Source organism: Equus caballus, chromosome 17 (genome assembly GCF_041296265.1).
Source record: "Equus caballus isolate H_3958 breed thoroughbred chromosome 17, TB-T2T, whole genome shotgun sequence".
Lineage (NCBI taxonomy): Eukaryota > Metazoa > Chordata > Mammalia > Perissodactyla > Equidae > Equus > Equus caballus.
The window spans coordinates 26,006,728-26,033,021 of NC_091700.1; the positions used below are offsets into that span (position 1 = coordinate 26,006,728).

General features: G+C 41.4%; 1 protein-coding gene across 12 annotated transcripts in view; it reads left to right on the forward strand.

Moving 5' to 3' along the window:
* Positions 1-26,294, forward strand: part of MTUS2 (microtubule associated scaffold protein 2) — a 559,486-nt gene that overhangs the window by 177,463 nt on the left and 355,729 nt on the right. For all 12 annotated transcript variants that reach the window (XM_070240202.1, XM_070240203.1, XM_070240201.1 and 9 more), the window contains 2 exons: positions 689-3,166; positions 9,617-9,857. In XM_070240202.1, coding sequence (XP_070096303.1) covers positions 932-3,166; positions 9,617-9,857 — 2,476 coding nt within the window. In that variant the 5' untranslated portion in view covers positions 689-931. The remainder of the gene's footprint in view (positions 1-688; positions 3,167-9,616; positions 9,858-26,294) is intronic.

Consider the following 26,294-nt stretch of genomic DNA (forward strand, 5'->3'; position numbering starts at 1 on the left):
TGTCTGATTGTTTCCTCATGATTAAATTCAGGTTGAACGTTTGTAGCAAGGATGCTACACAGGTGATGTGAGGCACTGAGAATGCCCCGAATCAGGAGCACGTGGTGTCAGTTTCCATTACTGATGATGTTAAATTTGATCATTTGGTTAACGTGCTGCCCAGCAGGTTTCTCCATTGTAAAGATAAAATTTTTCTTTTGTAAGAAATAAAGTCATCTGGAGGATGCTACCTTGTGATTCCATGAATATCCTGTTCCCCAATCTTTCAACCAATGTTTTTCAACCATTGATGTCCGTTACCCAAGATAATTATTACTCTGGTGATTACAAAATGATGACTTTTCTAATTCTGTAATTTTTCGTGTATTAGTTGATATCCTGTGAAGAAGAGCCTTCTTTTTTCCTCCACCCTTTTGAATCAGTATCAGTATGGACTTGTAGATTTTTGAAATTTAAATTTAAGATTTAATATGTTTTCATAATCTATTTCTAACATTGATCACTTTGATGTTTCAGTTTTCCCATATTTGGCCATCAGGAACCCCCATCTGAAAGGTTTTTGAGAAATATGCAAATCAAGTGAATTAAATAATATTCTGAAACTGATGAATAAATCTGTGTTTACTGTGCTTTTTTCTTCTGAGAATCTCTGTCAATTTAACATGATTTTATTTTTATTTCTCTCTAGGTCTCATGGACTAATTGGCTCTCATTCAGCAGGAACCTAACAGATAAGTCATCCTGCTGTATGTCAAGACAATGCTTGGTTTTAAAACTGCTCTGAAAATGATTATAGCAGTATCACAATGTGACATTGTCAGGGGGTGACAAGCAGCTTGAGAATTTCCTATTAATCAAAGAGCAGCTTGAAGGAAGCCCCTTTCCATTAAGGAGGACTGCATGGCAGGCAGCCCCCACTGACCGGTTGAAAATGAGTGTCCCAGTGGCCCCTAAGAAATCATATTACACTCAGTTGCGGGACAACAGAAATGGAGCGAAAAATAATAATGAGAGTATCCTAAGTCTGGGAGATACCAATGCCAATCAAATCATGTTGGAGGTCAGTTCCTCTCGTGATGAGTCTGAGACATGTGACCTGAGAGATGAAATTGGAAATGCAAATACAAGTGAGCCGGAAAATGGTACCCATTTCCATAAGGAATTTCACCAACTTCAGGGCTTTGGGAAGGGATCTCAGGCTGGCCCCACGAGCCTGAAAGATTTTAAATCTTCTTCAACCGTTCATAGAGAGCTAAATGAGGAGCACACAATGGAGAGAGGCACAGATATCCCACAGACCCCTCAGAGTATTCAGGGACCAAGTCTGTCAAGTTGGAGGAATGTCATGGGCGAGTACAGTCTAGAGGTTTCAGCTAAAAGGGATGCCGAAATTCCCCGGCATGTTCCAAAGGATAAATTGGCAAAGACCCTTGACAATGAGGAGTTGAGAAGGCATTCCTTGGAACGAGCAAGCAGCATTGCTGTTGCAGTGGACGCGCTCACAAAGGAGCGTATTGGGAGCCTGACTCGGCAGTTTCCTCAGCCTACACCGCTGGACTCCCCTGAAGCCCCCTGTCACATGCCTGACGGTAGAGAGGGGCCACAGAAGACATTGGCAGCCCCCTCTCTAAGGGTAGCTTTTCCTTCAGCTGACAATACCTCAGAGGGAAAGAGTGTGCATCATCCTAAACCATCTACCTCAGAAACCAAGGAGACCACCTCCTCGGAGACCCAGATGGAGGGGGCACATGTATCGAAAGTCAACGACAAGAGCACATCATGTTCTGCCCATTCAGAGCATGCTCTGAGTTCAACTTCAGCATCAAAGGAGGTCCCGAGTAAGCCAGAAGCACAATTAGGTCAGGGAAAGGCCGAGTCCAGGACGGAGCTGAAATTTGTCCAACCCAGGGCCGTGCAGGAATTAAAGTCAGCCCAGGCGGAGGGTCTAGGATGTCCTAAGGAAGATAGTGTGTTACCCCTAGAGAGAGAGGGGCCGTGTAGGGAAGCACAGCAAGAAGCCACCGCCGGTGCACTTAGCCGTCTGTCACACGGCAGTCTCCACCATGTTGGCGTGGGAAGAGGCAGGAGTAGCGAGCAGGAAAAGAGAGCAGTCAGCCTAGGTGAGGGGGGGCCTCTTCACACCAGTCCCCCACAGGGCCCTGCTTCCTTGGGAGCCGCTGATAATCAGCCCACTGGCAAAATTTCACCAAGTGCAGCTAGGAAATTGGGTGAAACGGCGTCCAGCAGCGTTCCCCCAGGTGATGGTCATGTAGCTCTTATTCCTAAAGATCCAGCTGATGGCAGGCCCTCCGATGGCAGTGAGGAGAGACTGGTGCTGGGCACTGGGAGCAGGGACAGTGCTCCAGTTTCCACTTCAGATCCTTCTGTTGGAGGGAGCAAAGCTGCGGTCCCTGAGCCCCGTGACCCTCAAAGCAGCAGCTCAGAAGCAGGGCAGAGCAAAGAGATCACTACATCTGTTGCCGAAAGTAGGAACCTTCTAGAAAATGCAATTAAGACTGAAAGTAACCCAGCAAGAAAAGATTCTCTTCTCAATGTCCCAGGACCCCTCCACCCAGAGACAACTGTGAATGTGACCCACCAGCCTACACCACCCAGTAGCAGTTTTCAGGACTTCGGCGTGTTGAGTGTGGACACGGGGTCACCCTCAGCTGCCCCACCTTCTACCGACAGCACACGGTTGTTGACCACTTCCCCGAAAGTGCCTGACAAGAACACCTGCCCCACTGGGATCCCCAAGCCCGTCTTCACACATTCCGAGGACGCACCCTCCACACAGGAGGGGACGGAGAGCCGCCAGGTGGAAAAGACGGAAGAAAGGACAGAACCCAAGCCCATCATTATGCCCAAACCCAAGCATGTGAGGCCTAAGATCATCACCTACATCAGGAGGAACCCCCAGGCCCTCGGCCAGGTGGACGCGTCGCTGGTTCCAGTGGGGCTTCCTTATGCTCCGCCCACGTGTAGCGTGCCTCTTCCCAAAGAGGAGAAGGCGGCCAGTGCGGACCTGAAGCCGGCCGCCAGCCTCTACGAGAAATTCAAGCCAGACTTGCAGAAGCCCAGGGTCTTCAGCTCTGGATTGATGGTGTCAGGGATCAAGCCCCCGGGACACCATTTCAGCCAAATGAGTGAAAAGTTTTTGCAGGAGGTAAGAGCGTGGTGTTGTGGTACGATGTATAGGTTGAACATCCTAAAGCTTGTTTCGTCTTCTTGATGATTTGTGAAAACGGAATATCCTTTCTTAGCAAATTGCAGATTTTGATGGATGCACTTGTCCAGAAATGGATGTTTTTGACTAGAGGAGATTGTAGACAAATGCGTGTTTTTGACTAGAAGAGTTTGGTGATCATAATGAGATGGATCTAACATCCCGGGAGATTCATCTAAATCTCACTCAGTATCTCACATATGAAGTTAGAGATAAGTAAGCATTTAAATTAGCTTCCCTGTTTAAATTAGTGAGCCTAGTTCTTCTGTAAGCCAGGTCACTGGAAAAAAAAATCCAAAATAAATACATTGTTCAAATTGGTCAGACCTCATCCTCCCAGGGGGAATGTTTCCTTGTGGGAGGATCTCGCATTCATGCGTGTGAAGAACAGTGGGTAGAAAATAATGTGTTAGGTTTGGGCTCTTTAAGTCAAAATGCTAATTAGAACTAATGTTTACTTGAGTGCCTGCCATGTGTTGGGCCCACATAACACGCGTTTAATCTTGGTGGGTCCTCATTAACCCTTACAGCAGTTCTCTGGAGGTTGGGGTTGCAGCTGTTATCACTGTATAGAGGAAGAAACAGACTTGGTGGGGTTTGAGTAACTCATCTAAGGCCACAGAGCATTGCCAGCGCCGAGATGCTCCCAGGTCCCTCTGTGCTACCCTTTCAGCACCTGGGTGCTGTGACAAGTCATCCTCCCAGGGCTCAGAAAAACTTGTTTCCGGGAGGCAGTCTCCTCATGGCAGCCAGAGCGATCAGTTACAAGGAAGGCTGGATCAGATCTCACCTTTCCCTATCACCCTTCAGGTCTGCCCAGGCCACTCAGGACAGAGGCTGATGCCTATAGGATTGCTCATCCTTTGGGATGTGTTCAGTCTAGCTCTGTTACCTCCCTGACTTCCTCGCCTTCCTTCGCTCTTCCTGTTTCCCTCAGCTGCCTCAGGGCCTTTGCACTTCCCTCTGCTTGGAATGTTCTTCTCCTAGATATCTGATTGGCTCTCACCTTCACTTTCTTTAGGTTTCTGTTCAAATGTCACTTTATTAGAGAGGCCACCTCTTCTTCCCTTTGAGACTCTTTTCTCTCGTTTATTTCTTCTTAACACTTATCTCTACCTGACATATATACTGACATATATACTTGTTTTTGTTGCATCACCTAGAATGTAAAGTCTGTGAGAGCAGGGACTTTTTCTGTTTTTTTGTTCCCTGCTGTCTCCCCAGCGTTTAGAACAGTTCTTGGCATAAATACATGCCCAAGAAATGTTGAATAATAGCTGTATTATGAACTTGTATATGTTGGATCCAAAAAAAGTCAACCAAAGCTCCCTAGAGACAGAGTGAGTCCACAGTTGGACTCTGGCTTGATTGACTATACTGACGTGGACTGTAGTGATCACAGCAGTTGTCAGCTCTGGCACAGAGGAAGAAGTGAACCTGTTCTCAGAGTAGATCTTGACCAAAGCTAGCACTGACCAGGTACCCCAGCTAGCTCTGACCGTCTGTCCTTCCCTGGGCTGGGCTGTTAGCACTGAATCACACACGCTTCCTGCTTTCTGACCCTGGGCTTCCTGGAGAGGCTTCCTCACATCTCTGGAGAGAGGACACTGATGGGAGAGTTTGGGGGCCCAGTCTCTTTGGCAGGGGCTCATCTCTCTGTGCACAGCTGCCCATGGTGTCCTGTTTGAAGTGGGCTTCTCACACGGCAGCCTGCAGAGAGAGCCTGTCCTGGACAGAGGATTCTAGATTCTGGCCCTAGGCCAGTGGCATCTCAGTAACAATGAATGGACAAATTGCCACTCTGGTTTCATATGTCAGTCTCTGAGCTTGGTTAATATGAGTCTTTCTCAAATTTCCCAGAAGCCACCCGGGCCTCTGAGACTGCAGGTTGGGCTCTTAACCCTGGGCTCTTCACTTAGGCAGGGGTGCTCCTTGTGAGGCCTCTGGGGGACAGCCATCTGAGCCTCCGCAGGGCTGTGGGTACCAAAGCTGGTCACATAAATGAATGAACCTCTTTCTTCTCAAAGTATCGCTCAGAAGTAACCAACTTATGAAAGACAGGGCCCCCCAGCTCTGGCATGGCAGAGCATCTCTTAGACAAGCACACCCTGTGAGAGAGCAATAAGGAGAGTCAAGCCTTAGGCTCGCTTCTCTGTAGCCAGTGGGGTGACTGCTCTGGGCACCAAGGCAGTGTATGCCTATTGGGGTCACCTTTACCTCTTCTGTAAGTTGTACCAGAACATTCACTTACGTTCTTTCATTTGTACCATTTCTTCAAATAATTTACTGCCCTCACCCCCCAGAAAAAGATCCCCTAGAGTTTTCTCTGCAAAAACACATTCATGAGAGAAACTTTATTTGGATATAGAGGCAAAAATCCTATTATTGTCTGCAGTTCTTTCTCTGTGACCCTTCTTAATTTTTCTTCTGTATATTTCCTTTCTGTATTGCTTCTGCTCCCTCCATAAAATATAGAGCAATTTCTCCATTATATGCACACTTTTCCCAAAAATATTTTCTTAATCCTCTAGAAGTCACCCCAAGTCTCAAGGAGATGGGATAGTGTGGGTGTTTGAGTGACTTTAGTAGTTCTGAGAGGTTCAGAGAGACCTCGTTGGTATGGGGACAGCAGTGCCACTGTGACCAGCCACTGTATCTGAGGACCGTTTTCTGCTGTCATCAGAACATGAGGCCCAGGCCCTTTCCTCAGTCTACAAGATAGAGCAGAGAAGCCCTAGTGTGGTGCTGGGCTAATTTCTGTAATCAGAAGTGAGGAGTAGGCTGGCCCTTGACCTTGGCTTCTGTAGCTGCCACCTGATGTAACCCAGGGCGGCCCCTCCTGTGTTCAGGCTCGGTACAGGGAGATCCAAAGCCGCCTCCCCTGCCAGTGTGCCCGAACTCGCCGCAGGATGGCTTCAGCCAGTCTCCAGGAAAAGAGCATGCTTCTGACCAGTTACAACAGAAATGTTTTTCAGTTGGAGAAGTTATATATCTTTTTAATAAAATAGGAAGGTCTTAAGGATAAAAACCCAAACCAGCATCAGACTCTTCCCTCGTTCCTGACAGACTCGTGCTGGTTAGCTCGCGAGTAGACGTGGAGGAGACTAGAGTAAGTGCTGCTGAGTGAGGGGGCTCTTCTCAGTTGGCAGGAACAACGCAGACATTTAGGGTTTCCAGAAGCGGCTTTGAAGATGATCTTGGATCTTGTCATGCTAGGACCATCAAGTGTGCTTCCTTGTTTGGACTGCTTTCTGTGCTCAGCTATCCTGAGGTCTCAGGGACTCTCCCTTCTCTTGACCCCTTGGGGGAGCCATTTGAATTTTTGGTGTAGGGAGGTGGGCAGAGGGAGCAGGGGTGAGAGTGGAGGGGTGAGGCGGTGTGCTTGCAGTATACAGATGTGGGATTAGGGTTGGTCTCCCTTCCCACTCCCTGTTGCACCTCATTTCTGAAGGACGCTGTTTGTCAGGGCTCTCCAGAGAAACAGAGCCTGCATAGGTATGTTTGTATGTATCTACTGAAACTTTAAGGAATTGGCTCATAGAGTTGTCGAGACCAGCGTGTCCAGAATCTGAAGGATGGGCCAGCAAGCTGGAGGCCGAGGGAAGAGCTGATGCAGCAATTTGAGTCCAAAGGCCGTCTGCTGGCAAATTTCCTTCTTTTTTAAGGGAGGTCAGTCTTTTTCTATTAAGGCCTCCAACTGATTGAATGAGGTCCACACATGTTATGAAGGGTAATCTGCTTTATTCAAGGTCTGCTGATTCAGATGTTGATCTCATCTAAAAAACTACCTTCACAGAAAAATCTGGAATAATCTTCGCCCAAATAACTGGGTACTGTGGCCTAGCCAAGCTGACAGATAAGATTAGCCATCACGAGCCCTCTCCCTGCAGCCCTCCCAGTGGCTTCTCAGCAAAGCCTCTGCGTTTACCCCGTACCCCAGCCCGGGACCCACTGAAGTCAGCACAGGGCCCATATGAAGAGGGACAGTCCAGTAAGAACTTATCTGTGTGCCTTGATTGGTTTTAGGAGTTTGAAATCACAGGGATTCTTTAGTTTGCTTTCAAAATTATTTTTCTAAATACTCCAGTAGAAAAGGAGGGAATAAACCATTTGGGGTTCATCTTTCTGTGTTTATGACTATGCAGTGACTCCTGTTGTGTTCTGTCACTAAAGATGAAAGGAAAGAGTGTGAAGCTTTTTGTAGATTCCCTTGTTTTATTAAAAATGCACAGATTAGGCATCTGAGGCATACTTTTCACCTTTTCAAAGGATTTGTTATCTTACCAGAGACAAATTACCCAATAAAATGACAGGCATTCATCAAAAGTTCAGAAATAACACAAGTAAAACCAATGAATCACCGAGATAGTAAATGTCTATTGTGCACACACCAAAAAGACAGCTTGCATACTGGGAGTACTCAAACCAGAACGTGGAATGAGGCTTAGGGTTATGTCGTCATAAAGCAGCTTGTGTAGGTGGAGACAGTGACTGTTTGTTTTTCGCAGTGGTTGGATCTAATGTTAGAATTTTCTTAAATGATAGGGAATTGGAGGGAATTACCTCATATTAACCTTGGGAAACAGTTCAAGTTTTCTTATGCTTTTCAGAGGCATAAGCAAGAAATGACGCAGGTCAAGTTAGTCTTCCAAAATAAGCTAAATTAAGCTTTGTTTGTATGACTAAACTGGTTTTGTCTGCTGGGGAATTTTCAAGGCTGGTCTCCATTTGTTTTTGATTTTAATACATTGAAGTTCCTGAGATCGTTAAGGTCATTTTTGAGTGACAGCGTGATGGGTTTTACCCCTGAAAACTATCCAGTTTCAAAGAACTGGGGAATTACTGAGGTCAGCATATTGCAATCCCCCAAACCTGACAGATGTAGGTTAGAAGTGATAATCATTTCTTCATGAGAGCACCCTCTAAGAGCAATGAGCAATGGCATCAAAAGTTTAGAAACTAAAAGTAAAAAGTAGAGGAAATATGAGTATAATAGAGAGGCCAAAAATTAATAGTAAGAGACTAGGTAAAGAATGGGAAAATTTTTATCAGAGAGCAGATGTAGAATGTTCTTTCACAGGAATGTAATTTGCTGCAGCCTGAAATCAATCTATCTACTCTAGCAATCATGCATATTTTACAATGTGATTATGATAAAACTTTAAAGGCCTATCTTTTGTTTCAATGATGTCAATTTAAGGAGAACTTTGTATCTATTTTGGCATTAAAAGTATCAGATTAAGGGTTTCTCTCTTCAACAGCTTGGATCAAAGCTTTATAGCTTCTATTAAAGAATATTGTTAAATGCTTGTGATTCCTGAATAGATATAAGTTTGACACATTAAATGTATTGTGATTTAAAGCAGAGTTAATTATCAGATGTATCTTTTCATATGTAGCCTCTGGTACTATTGTTTTTTAACTTAAAGGAAATAAATTAGTTATTTTTTCATTTTTAATATGAAGAAACACTGATAATATGAACAAGCTTTGTGAGTACAGAATTGCATATATAAAAGGTAGCCATAAAGTTGTATTCTAGTCTAAACTGTTAACTACAGGAAAAAGTGACAGGAATGTTACGTTATTAAATTTAGGGAAGAATGGAAACGTGCTTCCTTCGTTTAATACGTATTGACTTCAGCTACGTACTAGATACTATTCCTGGTGCTCTGAATTCAGCAGTTAAGACTCTGTGCTTGAACTTGCCTTGTAGTGAAACTTGCTCAAACGTTTCTTGGGGAGCACCACCTTACTAGGGAAGACAATCAGAGGAGGTAATTCACAGTCTCTCATTTTTAATTGTGTAAACAGATTGTAGAAGCCTGAAAACACATTTTTCCATTAACTTCTCTATTCTTCTAAATAGCCTCTTCTCCCTCATTAACAATGCATTTTTTTCCCCTAAGTGGCCTAGTAAAGACTTAACATAACTTGATAAAGTTCATCTACTTATTATCAGACTGGGTTACCATAAAAATTGCGCCTTTTCTCCTTAGGAATAATGAAACTTTCATAATTCTATGAATGTTTGCTAAATTCTTTCTTTGCTTCATTAACATTACTTATTTATATATTGGCTACTTGCACAAATTCCAGTGATTTTGTAGCAAGCAAATTTAAAAATCTTAGAGAGTGAGTTCTTTTTTCTCCCAGTGAAATATCGACTCATAGAATATTAGAACTGGAAGAACCTGAGAGATCATCTAGTTGTATTGTCAACTTAGAGACGAAGAAAGGCATTGGGGCCCAGAGAAGGTAAGTGATCTGTGATGGGGCCACTCAGTGGTGCCGATGTGGTCGTTGCTGGAGCCTTGTTCTCCTGACCGTGTTCAGTGTTCATCCTATGACGTGAAGTTCTCTGATTGAGCTTCTGATTGTTTATCTTAGGTTACAGAACACCCTGGAAAAGAAGAATTTTGTTCTCCTCCTTATACTCACTACGAAGTTCCTCCAACTTTCTACCGATCGGCCATGCTCCTTAAACCCCAGCTGGGATTGGGAGCAATGTCCCGTTTACCATCTGCAAAGAGCAGGATCCTGATTGCGAGTCAAAGGTCTTCAGCAAGCGCCATCCACCCACCAGGACCCATAGCAACAGCTGCCAGTCTCTACAATCCCGACCCTACAGGTAACTGATCCAGCAGTTGCTGCTGCTTCCTGCTGCCCTTGTATATAGTAATCATATAAAATGGTAGTAACTGTCTAAAGCATGAATGCCTCTCACCCTTGAAGAGGAGCCTTGTTCTTCCATCTGATTGTAGATACAGACATTTATCAAGACGCATCTCTGCAGCTGTCATCCTCCATGTCACTTTTAAAATGGTGGCCGTTGTCATCACGTCCTCACTTCTTGTAGTTTCTCCCTTCCCTAATACATCCTGTAGGCTTCAGAAAACTTTTTCTGTAAAGGGCCAGATAGTAAATATTTTAGGGTTTACAGGCATTTCAGTCTGTGTTGTGACTGCTCAGCTCTGCTGTTGTAGAATGACAGCAGCCACAGACAATACGTGAATGAATGGATACAGCTGTGTTCCAACGTCATTTACAAAGGCAGATGGTGGGCTGGATTTGCCCCGTGGGCTGTGGTTTGTCAGGGAGATCTTCCTATCGCACAGCACTGATGATGTCACTCTTCACCTGTTCATAAATCTTGAACACCCCATATTTGCTTACAGAATGGCCCTGCCTCGTTGCCCAGCCCTGTCCCCCTGCTCTGAAGTCACTGACCAGTGTCTTCACTGAGGTTCTCTGCACTTCTTTGTTTTCCTCTCTGCATGCTTCTGCTCATGTGGTTTCCTCCAGGTTTTATGTATCATTTAATTTTAGAAATAATACATAACATATTTTGGGTTGGTCCCAGCCTATTAATAGTGCTACTATCTGCTAGAATATGCCTGGGGGCACTCACCTGGGCCCATGCTGCTTGTGGCAAGGCTCACGGACATTTCCCCTTTCAGAGCCAATGTTGTGGTTGGACCAGCCCTTGTGGTTCTTATGATTGTAAGATGCAGCTCAGCAACAACCATTAGGGAACTTTGAAAAATCAAGGTTTGCTGCTTATAGGTCCTGGAGGGTACATGGCAGAGAGAGAGAGAGAGACAGACAGACAGACCGACAGAGAGAGAATGTACCTGGGGTTCTGGTTTTATTGGGTTTGAGGGTGGGGCACCTAAGTTTCAAGGGTTCACTGTTTATTGGTGAATTTAAAACATGAGCACAGAAATTAAAGTGCATTAAGGGAAGAGCAAGAGGTCAGTCAAATGGTCAGTTATTTAGGTCAACCAGAGCTTTGTAAAAAGGGGCTCTTCATGGATGGGGCAGCCTGGCACTTTATCTAGTTGTGGAGCTGTCATGTGTTTATTTGAGATGGATGTCCTGAAGTGGTTGCCTTGGCAATCAAAAGCTTAATGTCAGGCACTTACATTACAATCCAAAAAGCTAATTTTCGGGTTGGCTGGGTGGCATTAGTGGTTAAGCTCACACACTCTGCTTGGTGGGCTGGGGTTCGCAAGTTCAGATCCTGGGTGTGGACCTACACACCACTCATCAAGCTGTGCTGTGGTGGCATCCCACATACAAAATAGAGCAAGATTGGCACAGATGTTAGCTCAGGGACAATCTTCCTCACCAAAAAAAAAAAAAAAAAAAAAGGCAGCAGCAGCTAATTGTCAGGTGCTTACACTATAATATCCATTGTAAAAAATTTTGACTATTGAAAAATATGAAGAAGACAGTAATAGTATTTATATTTTTTATCACCCAGCTAAAGTTAATATTATGGAGTTTTTTCTTTCAAAGTGTTTTTTTCCTATGCACTTTTCAACAGTTGAAATAATACTGTGAATTTTGTTCTTTTCTGCTAATATCATATTGTAGGCATTTCCTATGCCATCAAAGTATTTCAGAAATATTTTAATGGCAGCATAATATGCTGTTTTGTTCATTTATTCAGCAAATTTGGGGTGCTTATTATGTGCCAGAAGTTGTAAATTGAGGACTGCAGCAGTGAACAAAACAGAGACATTATTATAAACAATGTTGCAGTTTGTGTCTTTGTATATGCTTATTTGTCTTCATTCATATTCTTTTATTAGGATAAATATTTGAAGTGTAATTATTGGATAAAATTGGATTTTGGATAATTATTGGATAAAATTTCCAAACTTTTTTTTTTAAAAAGGCAATGAATCTCCTAGAAAACTTGTAACAATTACTTTCATATTAGTGTTTCTTGAAAGTGCTATCTTCTTGATATACCCTTGCCAGTATTGAGTATTGCCATTATTGTTTTTATTGTTGTTATTGTATTTCTTTTATTATTAGTGGAGGGGAACTTTTTTCATCTGTTTGCCATTATATTACTTTGTGAATTGTCGTTTACTCAGGTGATTATTGATGGTCTTAACGGTTAGGTTTTTTTTGACAATCACTTCTATAAAGACATCAAATTAGATGTTGATGGTTCCCATGATATAGGCATATTATGATGAACCTACCGGTTGTTATCAGGGCTGCTACAAGTCAATTATGTGATTCTTTCACTCATTCAGCACTTATGACTGAGGGACTGGTACATGTCAGCACTGTTCTCTGTTTGGAGGATAAAGCAGTGACAGCGGACAAAAATCCTTGCCCCTGTGGAGTTTAAATTTTAGAATTGGGCGGAGGGGCAGACATTTTCGTTCTAAGTAAGTAAATCAATGGCATGGTCTATTGGGAGAATAAATAGTATTGAAAAAGAGGAAATGTTAGAGAAGAGGAATACAAGGTGTGGGACAGGAAGGAGGTGGATTATGATTTTACATAGGGTAGTTGAAAAAGACCTCTCTGAGAAGATGACCTTTAAACCAATCCCCCAAGGAGGAGAGGAGGAACCATCGGGATATCTGGGGCAGAACTTTCCAGGCAGAAGGAGGAGGCAGTGCAGAGACCCTGCGGTGGCAGGAAGGCCAGGGAGGCTGGAGCAGAGTGAGTGGAGGGGCGAGTGAGAGGAAATGAGAATAGGGAGGTGATTGGCGTTGGGGGTAGGGGAGTTGCATAAGGCCTAAGAGCCATTGTAAGGTTTTGACTCTTACTCTGAGTGAGCAAACCATTAGAAGGTTTGGAGCTGGGCAGCGTGATCTGACTTTTGTGTAAACAGGATTTCTCTGACTCCTGTGTTGAAAGTGCACTGTAGGGGGACAGATACTGAAGCAGGGGGAACAGGCAGGGGGTGATGCAATGAGGGCAGTGATGAGAGACAGAATGTAGAGGACAAAGTGGTCCCTGACTGACTGGACATGGGCTGTGAGAGAAAAAGAGCAATGGAAGATGACTTCAGGGCTATGGCCTGAGCACCAAGGAGTTGCCATTTAGAGAGGCAGGGAGAAGTGGGTTAGGAAGAGACGCTAGAAGCTGATTTAGGACATGTAAGGTTGAAATGCCGTTAGTTATCCTACAAGATAAAGCATCGGATCTGGGGGACTCGAGTTTCAAGGACGGGACCTGGCTGGAGATGTGCAAGTGTTAGTCATCAGCAGATGGATGGTAGTTAAGGCTGTGACCTGCCCCTTCTCTGGGCTGCTGTTGCTATCCAGCACAACTTCACCTTCACGTCCATCAGTGAGTTATAAATTTGATGTGAACTTGAATTATGTGCTTTTGAAATAGGGTGATGTAACAAGTGTTAATAGTTTTACTCTGTGCACAAAATTTGGAGAAACTTAAAATTCCAAAAAATAAACTTTTTTGGGATTCATCTTTGCAATAGTCAAGGTTTGAATAATGCAAGGTCTTTAAGAATAGCACTTGCATGAAAATAACACTACCCAGTAGAGGTGGGCAACTTGAGCCTCTTCTACAGCCGGCTTATTTGTGTGACACATTTGTGATGAGGGTGACATTTCTTCAGAGTTCAATTCAGCCCTTAGAAGTATGTATATGTGGGACCCCTTCATCCCTACTCCCTCAGGACCCAATCCTTTTTTCTTGGGCTTCTGGGTATTTTAATTTGGAGAAAGATGTGTGTCCACATGGGTGATTACTGGGGACCCAGTAAGGCCTTGTGACAATGATGAGTGTCACTCCTACAGGACACTGAAGATGTCAAATCCTTCTTAAGAACTGTTGGGAGGATTGCCTGGCACAGGCTTGGGAACAGACAATGGAAAGTTCTTAACTCGGGAGATTGGGGAGCTTTAGAGGGTGATGACACAGCTTCCCTTGGCTCCTGGGCACCGGAGCCTTGCCGGTGGCCCTTTGCTTGGCCTCCTCGCTTGGCTCATCCCAGGCAGCAGGCCCTCTTCCTTCTGGGTCAACTTTGCTAGAGTCGCCCAGGCTCCCAGGACCTGCTCTGGCAATACGCCTCACTCATTCACTTCTTTTCTTTCTGCAGATATCCTTCTGTTTTTTTCGTATTTTCCTCAGACATATTCCCTTTCTCCTCAAATACTATTTTCTTTTTATTTCAGAGAGTCCATTAAAATGCAGAGCCAAAGTCATTATCCACCAAAAAACTGTTAATAGTTTCTCTTAACTTCAGAGCTGGGAGAGGTTAACTTTCAAACTCTCCCAGGAAAAGAAGGGAAATATCTACATACCATCTTTCTGGAGCAGAAGGGAAGAAGAACAGCCAGTCAGCTAGGATTCCATGTTAAAGAACACTGAATGCCCACTCCTGCCGTGCCTCCCTGGCGACCACCTCTGTGAGGGTCTCTCGTTTTGTTCCTTCACTATGAGAAATCTTCTGGCAGGAGGGGGTGACATGCACCCAAGACTGGAATTTAGAAAGCTGTGGAGAAAAAGAAAAACTCATTCATTCATTCACTAATAACTTCTTGCACATTTGCTATGTTAGCCCAAATCATAAAAGTAAACGTGGACAGATTTGGCTACATTAAAATGAACTTCTCTGTGTTTTTAAGCACTCAGTTAAATCAATAAGAAAAGCATCAAGAAGGGTTCCAGTAGATGGATGATGAAGAGCGTAAAGAGTTAATTTAAAAATAGGAAAATATAACTGATAAATAAATATAAGTCTAAAATCCCAAACCTGCAATTCTAAAATTTGAAAAGCTATGAAACCGAAATGTTTTTGTAACTCATTTGATGGCAATACCTTACCTGATGCAACATGAATATTGTGTGTTTATTTATTTTGCTTTGTGTAAATATTCATGCATTTTTTCCCCCGAAGTGTTAATGTGGTTAAGGGGTTCTGTCAGAGGGTTGGACAACACATTGTACCTACTGTAAGTTAGGCACTATTGTTATTTTTGTATTATAAGTGAATGGAGTGAAACTTGGGTTAAATAACTTGTCCTTAGTCATACAACTTGTAAGCCACAGGGCTGAACTCAAGACTCTGTCTCAGCATTCATGTTCTTAACCCCCACCCTAGACTATATCCTTTAACTGCCTATGTCAAATCTTAGTGTAATGCAGTATCTTTATTTAATAAAATAAGGATCAGACCAACATGCCTTAGAACAGGAGTTGGCCGACCATGGTCCATGAGCTGGCTACCTGTTTTTGTAAATAAATTTTGTTGGAACACAGTTTGTTCACCTGTTGTCTGTGGCTGCTTTCAGAGTTGAGTCGTTGCATTAGAGGCAGGATATTGCCCCAAAGTCTAAAGTATTTACTATCTGAACTTTTAAGAAAAAATGTGTTGACTCCTGCCTTAGTATGTTGCCAGTTACCATTTAGAGTGGTACCATTTAAGTTGAAAAAGTATATGTCAGGGGCCGGCTCAGTGGTGCAGCGGTTAAGTTCGCACGTTCTGCTTTGGCGTTCCGTGGTTCACTGGTTCGGATCCTGGGTGCGGACATGGCACTGCTTGGCACACCATGCTGTGGTAGGCGTCCCACATATAAAGTAGAGGAAGATGGGCACGGATGTTAGCTCAGGGCCAGTCTTCCTCAGCAAAAAGAGGAGGATTGGCAGCAGTTAGCTCAAGGCTAATCTTCCTCAAAAACAAACAAACAAACAAAAACTATATGGTATATGGCAGATTTTGAAACTCTTTGGCCAGTGAAAGTCTAGGTCTGGGAGACAAGGTAAATTGAAATTTTATTGATGTATTTTATCAAAATGCATCTGTTCACAAGGACATTCATTGGTTTTTTTCTTCCTGGAGAATTTAGCTGACCCCACACAAGGCAATAGGGACTGTGATGAAATACTGGTGCCAGGAAGGCCCTGAGGAGGCACCATGGGTGTTGTGGGACTATAAGCTTTAGAGACTCTGAAGTTCCTGCACCTCTGGAGAGCCACAGGATCAGAGCTGTGTAGCCGTCAGTCTTACACCAAACATCAGCCAGACAAACTGAATCCTCTGGGGAGATGCTTAGCAAAGAATCTAATGAGGAACCATTAAAAGAGTCTCTGGGACTATTCTCCTATCTCTTTTCAAGACCACTAGTTTTCTTCCGATGATTTTAAGATGGTGGGGTTAAGAAGTCTTCGCCATTTTCTTTTCTCGAAAGTCTCCCTCCAAACAACAGGAGAATAATGTAGATAATGTCTTTAGCAAATCTAGAAACATCTGTGTATCCAAACTGTAATAATTGAAGAGGGGCTGCCAAATACAGAAAAGACCTAAAGAGGATGCCTTCAGCTACAGTGGAGACAGGTCAGTAAAGCCCACGAGCAAGGGGCTCCCCCTGGGGAATCCGTGCTTGGAGCAGTGGGGTGGAGTGCACGGGCAGGAGTCGAGTGTCCGTGACCCTGTTCTTCACCACAGATCAGCAGGGTGGCAGGGCTGAATGAGAACACAGACATCTTTACAGTAATCAGTCTGCAAGGTTGGGTGTCAAGAGGCTCTGAAATACAAGCAGCCCTGTAGCCACCAACCTCATTTGTCTGGAGAGAATTAGGTTAAAACAAGAGCCTGTGCTCACACAGCCTCAAGTCCTGTGGCTCCTCGCCGTGGAGCAGAGAGAATTCCTGCCGACTTTGAATCAAGCTCCAGCCCCTTACTGCATGAACCTCATGCACATAGCTAGACAGAAAGAATTCACCTTAGAGAAGATGAGTGAGAATCAAAATCCCCACCTCCCCACGCCTCCTTCTCTCCTCGCCAGCACACACTTACTGGGCCCCAGCTGCAAGAGCCTGGGTCGCTAGGAAATACAAAAAGTATTTTCTTTCTCTATCTCCCTTCATCTTATTACCATTATAACATTATTACCATTATTTTTCTTATTCCTCTCATTACCATAACATTTTATAGAACTAGGTACCCAATTCCATCTGTTCTGGTTCAAGATGAAGTTCAGAGACTGGGTCTCTCCCTTAAGCAACCCTGGGGCCCCAGATGGGCCAGTCTCAGCACAGTCATTTAAAGAAGCTCATTTCAACTACCAAGGGAAGAATAAGGCATTCCAGTTTACACCTGCTTCCTAAAAAGCTAGTGGTCCAATTCCCAACCACTCTAAAATCTCACTCCCTTTTCTCCCTTAGTCTCTCATATCCTACAACTTGTCTGGAGCTTCTCTCTTTCTCGCCAATTCTCAAATGTTTTCCAGGAAAGCTCCCAGCCTTCCCTGATGCCCACCCCAGTCATCGCCCTCAGGATCTTCTCAACTCCTCCTGCCCCATACCCCACCTCGTCACCACTCAACCCAGTCACCGCCGGGCCTTCCTTTCCTGTTCCACCCATGTCCTGGGTTCCTCCAGAGAAAGGATGGGGAAGCTCTGGACTTTCCAGCTTTTTTCTTGATAGTCTTTGAGTTTATGCTGTTTGTTTTTTTTTGGACTCACTCATCTTCTCATAAGGTGAAGTCTTCCTGTCTAGCTGTTTGCACAAGAAGTGTGTTCCAGGCAGAAGAAACAGCACACACAAAGGCCCTGAGGTACTAATTGGCTTGTCATGGTCATAGAACAGGAATAAAGTCATCATGGCTGGAGTGAGAGCTGAATACTGGAGAGAAAGTAGAGCAGTGGACAACGGCCAGATCACATAGTGCGTTAGAGGCCCTGATAGGGAGTTTGGATTTTAACCTAAGTGTGCTTGGGAGCCCATGAAAGTTTTAGAAATGGTCTGATTTATGTCTTATAAAGATCATTTTGGGTAGTCTGTATAGAATAGACTAGAAGAGGTAAGAGTAGAAGTGGGAGACCAGTTAAAAGCCCGAACATTGATACAGATGAGAGATACTGGTAGCTAGTAGGGTAGACGAAGAAAGGGAAGGAATTGTTGGGATATATTTTGGAGATAAAGCCAATAGGGTTAGATGTTGTAGGTGAATTATGGGGAAAGAGAAGAGCCAATGAGGACTTCTAGAATTTTGGCCTGAGCTCCTGGATGGATGGTGATGCCATTCATTAAGATGGATTGACAAGCCAGGGGAGTAGGGGAGAGACTCGGCCTGGCAGGAAGTACGAAGAGTTCTGTCTTGGAAATTCTAGTGGAGCTGTCACAGAGGCAATTTGATATGTGAGTCAGGGGCTCGAGGAAAGATCAGGGCCGGAGATTGAACATTGGGGTTCACCAGATGCTACTAAAGTTGAGGGAGTGTAGCTAGAGAGCAGAAGACATCCCAGGATGGGCCTCTACATTCTGACATTTAGAGCTCTAGCAGAGAAGACTGGGAAGCAGCGGCCGCTGTAGAAGGTGGACATCCAAGAGAATGTGGTGTCTGGAAAGCCAAGAGAAGACAGTATGTCAAAGAAGCAAGGAGTGGTCAATGGTTTTGAATGCCACTAAGGAACTGAGTCATTGGAGGACAGAGAAGGGATCAGTGAATTTGGCAACGTGGAAGTCATTGATTATCTTTACAAGTGCAATTTAAATGGAGTAATGGGGACAAAAGCCTGCTTAGCCAGATAGACAGAAGGAAATTGACACCTAAATCTAGCCAACTCAAGTTTATGGAATATAAGCAGCAGGTAGCAGAAATGCTAGATGAGACTTGCAGTTATTTCATAATTTGGGGAGTGAGAATGATTTTGTTATGTTTGGGCTTTCTGAAAAATACTTGTGATAATTTGGAATGACTACACTGATCTGCAGAATTTCCCTGAAACTGTCTCTCTATTGAACGTGACCCAAACAGATACAGCACTGTCAGCTGTACTCAAATGTGTTGTGAGTCACAAAAAATCTATTAACTTTTCAGGTAATTGGCACTTTATTCTTATTACTGTCAATATGCAAAATATTATCTGGTGTCATTTTCCCAGGTCTATTTGCTCAGCTTTTAGAAAATCAAACAGGGGGCCGGCGCCATGGCCCAGTGGTTAAGTTCCCACGCTCTGCTTTGGTGGCCCAGGGTTTTGTAGGTTCGGATCCTGGGTGCAAACATGGCGTCGCTCATCAGGCCATGCTGAGGCGGCGTCCCACATAGCACAACCAGAGGAACTCACAACTAGAATATACAACTATGCACTGGGGGGCTTTGGGGAGGAGAAGAAGAGGGGGGTGGGGAGGAGGAGGAGATTGGCAACAGATGTTAGCTCAGGTGCCAATCTTTAAAACAAAAAAGGAAAAGAAAAGAAAATCAGACAGCTGGAAAAGCAAGGCTGAGATAAGTAAGGAAATGAAAATGGTCCAGACAAATGAACAAGCATCTGAAATGGCTTACTGCCACAAAATTTCAGAAGGTCCATAAAAGGTAAGAAAGATGTTGTCCTGAACAATGAAGGATGCCTATTGTAAGGCTGTGGGGGAAGGGTTACCGTGTCATGCCATAGTGAAAGTCATGTCTTGTTTTAAGGCTGAGCTTGTATACAAGATAATTTTGGCAACCTAAATACAATGGTGACAAAGCCGATAACTAATTGTAACTTCAGAGTGATTGTTATATACAACAATATTTTATTTAATCTGCAAATAAACTTATGATAGGTTTTTTTTCCGTTTCTTTTTCTGTTTCATAGATAAGGAAATTGTTTTACAGATGAAGCTCAGGGTGATTAAATAATATTCACAAGGTCACAAATCTAGTAATTTAGAGTAATAGTACCCAAGTTGAGATCTGTCTGGTTAACAATTCATGTTCTTAATCAGCAGAATGACAAACCATTGCCATTCAGCTGCAACTGGAGGGCCCAATTCATTCTTTCCTCAGGGAAATGGGCAGGATCCAGTTTTGGGAGGTTTGCGTGTTAAGGTTAATATACCTTTATATTCTTGTTCATAACTGTGTAACCACAGCGATGACACAAAACCTTTCCTATTCCTAGAGTTTCCCTTTTTCCCTTTACCAGACAATCCGCCCTCCTATAGCCCTACTCCAGGCAAATACTGACTACTTTCTGTCATTGTAAATTTTGTTTTCTAGACTTTCATATAAATGGAATCGCCACTATGCGCTGTTTTTGTATCTGGCGTCTGTCACTCAGCATGGTGTTTTTGTGATCCACCCGTGCTGTTGCCTGTATCTGTAGTTCATTCCTTTTATTGCTGAGCATTGTATGGATAGATGTCCCACAATTTGGTTATCCATTCACCTGGTGATGGACATTTGGGTTGCTTTCAGTTTTTGGCTATAACAATTCAAGATACTATGAATATTCATATACAGATCTTTTTGTGGACATATGGTTTCATTTCTTTTGGGCAAATACCTAGAAGTGGAGTTGCTGGGTTTTATGATAAGTGTATGTTTAATTTTAAATTAAACTGCCGAACTATTTCTGAAATGGTTTTCCTATATTATGTTGCCATGAGCAGGCTGAGAGACTTCCTGTTTCTTCGTTTCCTCACTAATATCTGGTATGGCTCGTCTCATTTAATATTAGCATTCTAGTGGGCATGCAGTTATGTAAAACTATAATTAGTTTTAATTTGCATTTCACTAATGATTATTGATGTTGAGCATCTTTTTATGTGTTTATTTGCATTCATATATCTTTTTTGGTGAAGTGTCTGTTCAAATCCTTTTGGCCATTAAAAAAAATTCTGATTTGTTTTCTTCTTAGATATTTCTTTGGCAAATATTTTCTTCTGGTATTTGTGTTGATTTTTCATTTTCTTAACAGTGTCTTTCAAAATGTAGGCTTTAAATTTTGATAAATTCCTGTTTATAAGATTTTTCTTTTATGGTTTATGATTTTTGTTTTCTATCTAAAAACCTTTGCCTAACCTAAGGTCTCAAAATTTTTTTTCTATATTTTATAGAAGTTCCATAGTGTTATTTCTTATGTTTAGGCCTATGATCCATTTTGAATTAATTTTTATATGTGGTGTGAGGTATGGATGAAGGTTCATTTTTTGCATATGGATATCAAATTGTTCGAACACCATTTCCTGAAAATACTATTCTTTTTCCTTTGAAAATCAACTGACCATATAAATGTAAGTCTATTTCTGGGCTCTACATTCTGTTACATTGATCTACATGTCTCTCCTTATGCCAATACCACACTCTCTTGAATACTGTAGATTTGTAGTAAGTCTTGAAGTCAGGTAGTATAAATCTCACAACTTGTTATTCTTTTTCAAAATTGACTATTCTAGATCATTTGAATTTCCATACATAATTTAGAATCAGCTTGTGATTTTCTAGATATATACTTGCTGTGATTTTGATTGAGATCATGTTAGATCTACAGATTAATTTGGGAATTGAGCTTTTAACAACATGAAGAGTTTCAATCCATGAACATAGTATACCTCTCAGTTTATGTGAGGCTTAATTTCTCTCAGCAGGATTATCTGGTTTAATATAGAGATTTTTTACATTAAAAAAAGTTTCTTTGTATTCATAGCAGTATTAATTACAATAGCCAAGAGGTGGAAGCAACCCAAGTGTCCATTGATATATGAATGGATAAACAAAATGTGGTATATAAGTATAATAAAATATTATTCATCCCTAAAAAGGAAGGAATTTTTGACACATGCAACAAACAACATGGATGAATCTTGAAGATATTATGTTAAATGAAATATACCAATCACAAAAAGAAAAATGCTATATGATTCCAATTATATGAGGTGTCTAGAGTAGTCAAATTCATAGAAACAGAAAGTAGAATGGTAGTTGCCAGGGGCTAGGAAGAAGGGGAAAATGGGGAGTTGTTTAATGGGTAGAGAATTTCACTTTTGCAAGATGAAAAAGTTTAATATATTTATATTTTTATATTTAAAATGGGCTTTTAAAAATCCAGTTTGCTTATCCCTGCTTTTTAATTGGAGTCTTTAGACCATTTACATTTAATGAAATTATCAATATAGTTGGGTTCAAATATACCATCTTGTTATTTATTTTCTATTTGATCTATCTCTTCTTCATTTTTTTCTTCTCTTATCACCTTCATTTGGATTGACTATTCTTTAGATTCCATTTTATCTCCAATCTTGGCTTATTATATATAATTCTGTGGTTTATTTTCTGTTAGTGAATGTCCTAGGGCATTGGTTGATGTACTGTGTTCAGTGGGTTAAATCAGACCTGTTACCTGTTTCTGTAAATAAAGTTTTAGTGGAACACATATTATTTCTACGTATGTTGTAAATCCCAAAGTATGTCATTAATTAATTTTACTTTAAACAGTTGATTATCTTTTACAAAGATTTCAAAATGTGAAAAAATATTTTTTATTTTTATCTATATATTTTACTATTTGTATTGCTCTTCATTCCTTTGTTTGATCTGTATTTCTATTTGGTATCGTTTTTGATCCGCCTTAAGTGTTTCCTTTAACATTTCTTGTTGTACAGGCTTCTAGTGATGAATTCTTTCATTATTTGTAAATCTATAGAAGTCTTTCATCTTTATTTTTATATATATTTTCACTGGGTATGGAAATCTAGATTGACAGTTTTTTCTTTCAACACTGAAGATTTTGTTCCATTGTGTTTTGCTTTCATAGTTTCAGATAAGAAGTCTGCTCTATTTCTTTGTCTCTAGCTTTTCTCTTTATCACTGGTTTTCACCAGTTTGATTATCATGTGCCATGCATTGGTTTTCTTTATGTTTATTCTGTTTGTTGTTTATAGAGTTTCTTTGATATATGGATTTATAGTATCATCAAATGTGGAAATTTTTGCCATTATTTCTTCAAATACTTTTTTTGTCTTTATACATATATATGTATATATATATATATATATATATATATATATATATATATATATATATATACTATATAAATACAAAAATATGTATGAAATGAAGACAAAGTATTATAAAGTATATATATATATGTGTTAGCTTGATAAGTCACTGAGGCTCTGTTAATTTATGTTCATTCTTTTTTCTCTCTGTGCTTCATTTTTGATAGTTTCTATTGTTATGTCTTCAAGTTCATGGATCTCTTCTTCTGTAGTGTCCACCTCTGATTTCATCCAGTCCATCTTTTCATTTTACACATTATATATTTTCTCTCTAGACATCCCATTTAGGTCTTTTAAAAATATTTTAGTTCTCTCCTCATCACGTTCAGGTTTATATCTACCCCTTTGATTATATGCAGCATATTTATAACAACTTTCAACATCCTTTTCTGTTATCGCATCATCTGTGTCATTTCTCAGTCTGTTTCTGTTGACAAGTTTTTCTTTTGTTTTTGGGTAACATTTCCTCTTTCTTCTTATTTCTAGTAATTTTGACTGGATACTGGACATTGTGGAATCTACGTTGTTTGATGCTTCATTTTGTTCTATTTCTTTAAAGACTATTGAACTTTTTCTGGTGGGAGGTTTAGTTACTTATTGATTAGTTTGGTCCTTTTGAGGCTTGTTTTAAGTTCTTTCAGGTGGCTGTAGAATAACCTTTATTCTGGAGATAATTTCTGGAGTCTCTGTTGGGTACCGATGTATTTGACAAGGTCTCTCCAGTCTCACTATAGGGAAGTGGAACAATTTCCAGCCTGTGTAAATTCTGAGAATTGTTTTTATTACAGCTGCCTAGTAACTTTTCTTTCCTCAGAAGTTGTTGTCACTCAGTCTTGTGGATTTTTTTCTTCATGCATGCACAGATTGATATTCATCCAGAAGCTCAAAGGGGACTCTGATGCAGATTTCTGGAACCATTTGTCTGCATATCTCCCTCTTCTTTGGCCCACACATTCTCAGTGCCTTGGCCTCTCCAAACTTTGATCTCTGTGTCTTCCTTCACCATGATGGACAGCCTCTCTTTGAGTTCCTCCTTCCTGTACTATGGCATGGAAGGTGCCTCTAGGCAGTGAGATTGGCCAACGATAAGGATCACCTCATTTGTTTTCCTTCTCTAAGAGATCACATTCCTGTGCTGGCTGTTGTGCAATTTCTGAAACATTGGTTTCATGTGTTTTGTTTTGTTTTGGCCATAATTGTTTATGGCAATTTTCATGTCAATTAAATCTTCATGGGTGGAATTTTTTTTTACATATTCATCAAAGATTGTTAACATCAGATGGTGTTTGTTGTATCTAATAAAAACTTTCTTTCTCTTTTGTGTTTATTCTTTTAGTTCTAGGCTATTTATATAGAGGGTGTTTTAGGGGGTTTTTGTTATTATTTTAAGAATAGTTTAAAAAATGTGTCTGTATCCGGTTGTATTTTGTCTTTAACTGGTATCACACACTCAATGGGTCAGGATCCTCTGTTACTGTTCCTTTGGTTATCCTCATATCTTTATTTTACGTGGTCACTCGAGCCTCTGAGCACCATCACACTGGCAAATGAGAGCTAGAGATAGGAACAGCCCTTAATGCTGCACCCTGCCACTTAGCATTTACACATTTCCAACCTCAAGTAGTTTCCCTCATTCTGAATTCTAAGATCTGGTTTGATATGTGAATTGCATACACTGCATTTTTTCAGTTCTCAGGTAGGAAAACTCTTAGGTCTCTAACAGGCAAGTAAGCCTGTGACTAGACTTTGGGAAGAACTTCTGATTTTCCACTCCTGTGTTGGCTCTGTGGGTACCATTAGGTGCATCAGGGCTTTAAAGGGGGTAAAAGAACTGGATGTGAAATAAACACATGCTACCCCACAAAGCAGATTGTCCCAGAGTTTCTCTGTCATAAATTAATGCTATTTCATAAGGCCTCAAGTCTTACAGATCTTGATGTAACTGTGTTTGCTGAAGAATAAATGAACCAAGCACTTCCTTACTTTTTACATTATTTCTATGTTTTTGTATACAGCGTTTTCTGATTCCACAGTCATGCATAAACTATGCAGTTTTACTGTCATCAGGCCTGGGTATGAAACTCAAGGTGCTGTTTAAGTGCTCAAAGTACAGCGGGACTATCACCTCCCATTACGTGGACATAAAAATCTTTATTAGTGAGGGGCTGGCCCTGTGGCCGAGTGGTTAAGTTCGCGCGCTCCGCTGCAGGTGGCCCAGTGTTTCGTTGGTTCGAATCCTGGGCGCGGATATGGCACTGCTCATCAGACCACGCTGAGGCAGCGTCCCACATGCCACAACTAGAAGAACCCACAACGAAGAATACACAACTATGTACCGGGGGGCTTTGGGGAGAAAAAGGAATAAAATCTTAAAAAAAAAAAAATCTTTATTAGTGAAACCTAAGATCGTGTATAAAAACAGTTTGTTGTTAGATCCCTCACTTCTAAGGAATAAAAAGATAGTGATTTCATGTACTGCCTTCTTAGTAGATCTATATATGTTTTATGTTCTTTCTTCAGAAAAATCTCTCTATGGCCTAAAACATTATATAAAAAATGTTAACCTATAACATGTACATCATGTTAGGATGTAATTTGTACTCATGGGAATAAATATATACCCAGTGTTGCTGAAAGCATGAGGTGTTTGTGTCAGCCAATGCAACCTGAAAGCACTGTAATATTTTCTGTTGGGAGTAGTGAAAGTGTCAGAATAGAAGTTTTTAAAAGACTATATGAGAATACTCTATTCTGTAAGTAACCAGTAAGTTCAATCACATAAGAGAAATTGGGACAATTTTTCTCAACTCACATTCAGTTTTGTTATGAATTCTGCTTATTAAAATAAATTTTATTTGAGAGTTTAACATACTGTGTAAACTTTTCTCCTTGGTAACTTTTTTAAAAAGGCAGAATGAATCCTACCAAAGTTTAAAATGTGGACAATTAAGTTAATGTAACATATCTTGAAGAGGAACAGTTGGTGATACAAGCGCAGTTAGTATTTGTTGAAAAGCCTGAATGGTCATGATAATGTCAGAAATTTAGCACAATGTAAGCAAATGCTCAATATTTCTAAAGTAAGAATTATAAGGTGACAGCATTATTTTTCCCTTAGATTTTTGTCTTTTCAGTGCCAAAGCATATAAGAATTCTGAATCTTCTGATTTGTATTAGAAGACTAGCTTCAACTTTTAATGTGTTGAGTGTCTGTGAAGGATATTAGTATGAAATCCTTTGGAGACCCTCAGATAGAAGCAGGGCTTTCATCTCTTCCCGCTCGAGCAGAGCTCAGTGATAGAAAGAATGAAGCCTGGTGAAGCATTCATTCATTCAGTAGACATATTTCAGCGCTGGCTCAGTACAAAGCACTGTGATGTGTTGAGGGAAGGTGTTATTAGATGGGGAAGAATGTTAGGGGGCAGCTTGTATTGCCAATTAGAGGGGTGCCATGGGAGCTGGGCCTGGAAGAATTCGTGAGATGGGCAAAGTAAAACGGTGAGGTCCATGTGGGAAGAACAT